This window comes from Anarrhichthys ocellatus, unplaced genomic scaffold (assembly GCF_004355925.1).
Source record: "Anarrhichthys ocellatus isolate YVR2014 unplaced genomic scaffold, GSC_Weel_1.0 scaffold5, whole genome shotgun sequence".
Classification (NCBI taxonomy): Eukaryota; Metazoa; Chordata; class Actinopteri; order Perciformes; family Anarhichadidae; genus Anarrhichthys; species Anarrhichthys ocellatus.
Window position 1 is genome coordinate 4505519 of NW_022280035.1, and position 6558 is coordinate 4512076.

Sequence of the window (6558 nt, forward strand, 5' to 3'; positions counted from 1 at the left end):
TTAGCTTCCTGTCTGGCAGTCAGCAGTGACAACACATGTCTTTAAGCCTGTGTGGGCTCACAAAGCATTGGTTTATGCTTGTCCACCCCTCAGCCCAGCTCAACCAATAAGAGTTAAGTACTGCATGAGAGAAAGGTTGAATTAAGTATCAAAACACTGAAGAAATAGTACCTCTGACAGTTTGTTAAAAGTGGTGTACTGGATTTCAAAATACAAAGACTTGGTTGAAGAATTGTGAAGACAGAAGAACTAGGTGTTGTCTTTGAGGTAAATCCTTAGTGTATGTTATTATCTGGCATTTCCTGTCAAGGTTGGAGTAGCTATAAGCTACTTTGGTTCATGACCTTCCCTCACTCAAGAGGGAAACAACCTTTGTAGATCTGTGGTTATTGTAAAGTCAAGCTGTTTGCCTTTCTCTTTGTGAAGGCACCACAGAAAGTGTTCATGAATGCATTTTATTTAACATAATAGAATAGTAGAAAAATGCTCGAATGCTTGTAAAGATCTCTGGGTTCTCAAATTTCTATCTAACATTGCAGAAATAGCAGATCTATTGACGGCATTAAGGTCATGTACACAGATATATTTGCTCTGAGATTTCTTGAAAAGGTGGACGTGTTGTTGTGGAACATAATGTTTGTACACAATCAGCTCACGTTGCACACTATCTGTTAACAGTGACAATGTCCCTCTCTGAACAGAAGAGATATTGATTTTGATTGAGGCTTTGACACTTTTATTTGTATCTAAAGTTTGTACTTTTTTTGTTTTGGATAAATTGAAGATCGACGTTAGTATAATTTGAATCCAGTTTTCTGTAGAGGATGAATCCTAATGACTTCGGTGATCCCTTGACTTTTCTCCTAACGCCACCAGTGGGATGTCATTCTTTATTGTTATTGTCTCTACAACTACTGGATGGATTGCCATTAAATGTGGTACAGGCTCTCATGTTCCCTGAGTATGAATTGTAATCATTTTGATACCCTGATCTTTCATCTGGCGCCAGGTCAAAATTTCAAATCGTCCAATACATTCGTTTTTGACCAAACACCTCCAAAAATTTCATTACCATTAGCCTCAACTGTACTTTGTTTTATGTAGTTAGCACATGCTCACATGCTTATACACAAAACTAAGATTCTGAACATGGTAAATATTATACTGCTAAACATCAACAAACTACACTGTCCTTCTGACCTTGTTAGCATGCTAATATTAGCATTTAGCATCACCATGCTAACAGTCTCACAGATTTCTTCTATTTCCTTAGATTCCTGTTGAAAATGCTGCTCCGACCAAAATCGATGCAAGCTCAAGCATGACATTTGGACTCCGGGTCAAACATGGGTCGCTACCTCAGCACCAACTTGTGTTCAAGTTCGGTGAACAAGACATTGAGATCATACTGCAAAGTTAGGTACCTAATGAGCCTTCTTAAAAAGTACCCTCGTCTGACTAAAGCAACACTCAGCCTGGACCTCCACAGATATTACCTGCTATCACCTCCTCATCTGTCCAGATTTACAAGAAAAGGTATATTTAACAATTTAAACCACAGTGCTGCAGGCTCTGCTTCTAACCACTTCCTCAGAGATTATACCAAAGAACTGAATCATCTCCAGGTAGTGCGTTTTTACTCATCCTCCAATAGGAATACATTCAAACCTGACGCTCCAATTGGGATTTACGAGGAGGCTCAGAATGGTTTCCTTTCGAGTTCACTGGGAGGACGTCTTGGTGAATCATTTAAAAAATTGTCCAGACACATTAATATTTATTTCCAGAGAAAGGATGTTTCTCTAGCTGTAAATGCCGGCCTTGTTGTCACAACTCCAGAATGGCTTGGAAGGTCACAGAGGCGTAGTCAGAGTCAAACTGCAGTCAAAGAGCAAAATAAATCAGGCAAAGACACAACACAGACCTTGAAAAGCAAAGAAACACAGAATAGCTCTGGAATAAGTCCTTCAAAACAAGACAACTTTGGACTGCAACTATTTCACATCAGTTCTTTGGCGACAAGATTTGGAGAGAGCTACAGTTACGTTGCTGGTCACGTTAACTCAGTCTTCTCTCGCAGTTTTACGAAAGTTCAAATGCAGGAAAATTTGGAAACCATGTCTTCCTCAAGAGGGAAAAACAGAAGGCTGAAGAAGAGACAAATGCAAAACACTTACATCATGAATTCTAAAGAAGCTGAAATGTCTGAAATCAAATCAGGTGCCCATCAGCCAACAGTGGAAACTAACAATATCTCCAGCAGCTGGGAGGAGGGCTACCTCCATTTTGCAAGACACATCAATAAATACTTTGGTGCCAAAGTTACCAAAGAAGTTGATCAAGATCAAAATAGGAGAGAAGAACTTCCTGGAGAAAAGAATAGCATTTACAAGAAACACTTTTCAGCACAATCTACCTCACAAACCCAAGGTGCCATGCCACAGCTGAAGCAGGACGAACCTATCGTCCATGAAACAGGAGGCCTTTTCCACAGCAGTAATACCACTAACTTCGGAGATAACTATTTGCAAACGGCCGGCCACATCAATAAGTATTTCAAGGGTCAAAGTGGATTGGATGAGGACACTGATGGAAATCTCTTAACAGAGATGGATCCTGGATCTGCTACCTCTGAGAGACTAAAGCCTGTGTCCTTTATGGACTGCCTTTACAACCCCACAAGCGCCATCCCTGACTTGCTGGGTGCTTATCTGAAACTGGGCCCCTCGAATCAGACTCGTAAGCCTGCTATGACTTCACCAGTGACAATGCTGAATAAAAAGGTTTGTAAAAACATTGGTGGTATCGTTACAAAAGCTAAGCCACATGCATGCAAGGTTGTATCCAAATGTTTATTAGTAATCTTTGGTTGTGTGTTCTCAGCTGGTATTGAGTCGGAGGCAGGCAGAGGAAATGACACGGGGGTTGATTGGCACTCTGTCACAGGTTTCGCCTCCAGAAGCTCTGGCTCTCTGCGTGGAGGCACTCAATGAACATCTCATCCGTTACCCATCATGCAAAGCAATAATGTGGCAGGTTTGTTGGAAGTGAAACAACATTTTTTACAAACGTTTGACAAACTGATTGGACCTCAGTGAATTCTCAAAGAAGTTTCTGTTTCCAGGAGAGAACTGCAGTTACATTGTTGAGAAAGCGACGGACCTACAGAGATAACCAGGTGCTGCAGAGTGCCTTAAGAGAAAGCTTGGCTCTAATCGGCTACGTGGATCCAGTCAAAGGTTGTGGGATAAGAGTGCTCTCAATTGACGGTGGTGGCACAAGGTAACTGACTTCAAATTGCATGTTTCATTCTACCAACAGTTCAAAACACAGAGAGAGAACTTACTTCTAGCAAAGAGTGAATTTTTGACAAGTATTAATCAATTATCAAAATAGTTGTTCATTGATTTTGTGTTTATCCACTAATATATTTATTAACTAATCGTTTCAGCTGAACCCTGTTTAAGATGGTCTCTGTACTGTGCTTTGTATAGAACTACTTGACTTAATCAACTCATCTTAATATGTTAATTCTTCACTTAATATTCATGATATTCAACATTCTGTCCCTGTCTTTTCCAGAGGTGTGGTGCCTTTGCAGATATTACAGCTACTGGAAGCTCAAACAGGCAAGAAGATCCATCAGCTGTTTGACTACATCTGTGGAGTGAGCACAGGTGACAAACAACAGACCGGAGAGTTACTAAGACAATATTAACGATATCATTTATGCCTAACAACCTCTCGATGCTTCTGAGTCTGAATCCATCTGTCGTTCTCTGCATGTGTTTATTAAAGGTGCCGTTCTAGCCTTCATGCTGGGCCTAACCCATTTTTCTCTAGAGGAGTGTGCGGACATGTATCGTCGTTTTGGCTCTGAAGTGTTTCGGCAGAACCCGCTGGTCGGTACTATGAAGATGGGCTGGAGTCACTCTTACTATAACACTGAGACCTGGGAGAAAATACTACGGTATGCACAGAATGGATTCTAACACTATGTACTCCAGTGTATGTGGTATATTCTCAACATGTTAATAAGACAGCAACAATCTGGTCTGATGGAATTTTCTATTTTCATCCTGTTTAGAGAAAAGCTGGGAAATAGAGTACTTATCAAAACAGCTGGAGATGAGTTGAGTCCCAAGGTAAGAATACTACAATTGCACGATTTTTGTGTCAAATCACCACGAAGCTCACAGCACTGATAAAATAATGTTGGATTGATGAGGTTACAGCTTATTAAGTAGAGCACGCTACTGTGAAACAGAATATAATCTGCACCATTCTTCTATTTTCAGCATTAAAATTGCAGTTTGCACGTGGTTTTGTACACATCTCACAGAGGATATTGTTGGCATCTGCTCAGGTTTCAGCAGTCAGCGCTGTGGTGAACTGGGGCACCAGTCCAAAGGCCTTCGTCTTCCGCAACTACAACCACAAGCCTGGCTCTCTCAGCCGCTACGCAGGAGGCTCAGCTTGCCAGATGTGGCAGGCAGTGCGAGCATCATCAGCTGCCCCAGGATACTTCCAGGAGTTCCCCATAGAAAGCAACATTCACCAGGTAGGAAACTGCTATTCTGCATTTTCAGTGAGTTTTCAGTTCAGGCTTTCAGTGACAGACTCAAAATTTTGCTGCTAAAGACAGAGAAGAAATTTGGTAAATGAGTGATAAGGGAATGTGTGAAAATAATTTAGATGGGGAGGGGGGCTGAACCTTCTGTGTCCCTTCATAACAAAACAAGGTCCTCCCTAGCATCAATACCTTTTTTTTTTAGTCCTTCCTCTTGACTAAGAGAGAAAAAGTAGTTCACCATTAATAGCTTGAAGTGCATACAGGATTTTAGATGGTGTAACCCAATTATGTTTTATTGGTATAATGATTTTAACTTAGCCACTAATTACTAAAATTATTGCAAGATTGTTGTCCACTGCAAACACACCTTTATGACTGGTAGTGCACACAACAGCCATGTTTTTAATGCAACTTAGATGAAAAAAGATCTGGGATGAGTAAACGTTTGAAGACCTTTGCCTGCTCTGCATTAAAAATATTTCTGCCCCCCTCCCCGCCTACTAATCAATTTCATATAGTATTATGAAATTGCAGTTATTGCTAAAGCTGTTGAGTTCGATCATGTATTTCAAGCTTTAATCAGCTTCGCTCAGGATGTTAGAATGGTCCTGTACATTTTTAGATGGATTTCTGTATGTGTTTGTAGGATGGAGGAATCATCTTGAACAATCCCTGTGCCTTGGCTGTCCATGAGAGCCGTCTACTGTGGCCCAACCAGCCCTTCCAGTGTGTGCTGTCCCTCGGCACTGGCCGCTATGACAATGCTAAGAGGGGACCTACCACCTCCACCAGCCTGAGGGCCAAAATCAGCAACCTGATCAGCAGTGCTACTGACACCGAAGGGGTCCACACACTTTTGGACGAACTGCTGGCTCCAGACGTGTACTTCCGCTTCAACCCCATGTTGAGCGCTTTGGTGTCCCTGGATGAGAGCCGGCCGCAGGCCCTGGACCAACTGCAGAGCGACAACCAGATCTACCTTGAGAGAAACCGGCCCAAACTGGCAAGGCTCTGTTTGGTGCTTGGGGCGGAGCGCTCAGCTGCAAGCAGGACTAAGGACTGGATGAGTGAGAGGGCCTGGGAGATGAAGCAGAGATGGGTGTGAGTAGGTACAGTATGAGGTATGTGTACACAATAATGCATACCGAGTACACACTGATACCCAGCGGACAAAATAACAACCCTGATGTATTAATGCAATTTGGTTTGTTGTTGAGACCTCAAAAGTGTCGTTTCAACTAGGTTTTTTTTAGCCACTCCAGCGCCATGGCTCTATGGATGTCAATGTCAATGTTTGTCCACCATTTTGGCCAGACTTATATTATATATAGATGTTGTATTATATACAGATTTATATTGTCAACTATTGGATTGATTGCCTTTCAATTTTGTACAAACATTCATGGTCTTTAGAAGATGAAGCCATTGAATTTGGTGATTGCCACAGCTGTCATTGCTTATTGCAGTTTTCTGTCTTTGGCATCAGTTGTTGTGAAAAAAATGTGATTTGAAGAGTTTGCAGCTGAATTCACAATTACAAAGCAAGCTACTTAGGTGAGTTGTATTAAGTTATGTAGCTTACTGATCAGCAGAATGCATCAGCCTTCAGAAGGGGTTGACAACTTAAAGAGAAACAAAGAAACCAGATAGTTGCTGCTAAGCTTCTTGAAATTCATCAAGGTTATCATGTCATAATATGTTTCTGCTGTTTGGTCCACTTCTTGTTATACATGCAGGCTACTTTGAGCCAAATCAATATGATGTTGTCAACAAGCCTCACTTATAGCACATTCATGCACTTTATTAAAAAAATGTGTAATGTGTGCATGTCACATAATGCCCTGTCTGATTATTTCTGTTAATGTTGCACTTCTCAGTGTTGTTGAATGTGATATATTCTTTCATGTGACATCACAGATAAAGTAGTATATTATTGTGCAATCGGGCATTGTATTATTGTATGTTTTGAATAAATTCATATTTAT

The 6558-nt window shown here is 41.1% G+C and overlaps 1 protein-coding gene across 1 annotated transcript; it reads left to right on the forward strand.

Moving 5' to 3' along the window:
- The first annotated feature begins 166 nt into the window (after nucleotides 1–166).
- On the forward strand, nucleotides 167–6467 carry LOC116382409 (calcium-independent phospholipase A2-gamma-like). Its single transcript, XM_031845441.1, has 9 exons — nucleotides 167–267; nucleotides 1274–2783; nucleotides 2884–3036; nucleotides 3125–3282; nucleotides 3583–3677; nucleotides 3799–3970; nucleotides 4088–4145; nucleotides 4367–4561; nucleotides 5220–6467. The coding sequence occupies exons 2-9, from the start codon at nucleotides 1347–1349 to the stop codon at nucleotides 5676–5678; spliced, it is 2727 nt and encodes a 908-aa protein (XP_031701301.1). The 5' UTR covers nucleotides 167–267; nucleotides 1274–1346; the 3' UTR covers nucleotides 5679–6467.
- The last annotated feature ends 91 nt before the right edge of the window (nucleotides 6468–6558 follow it).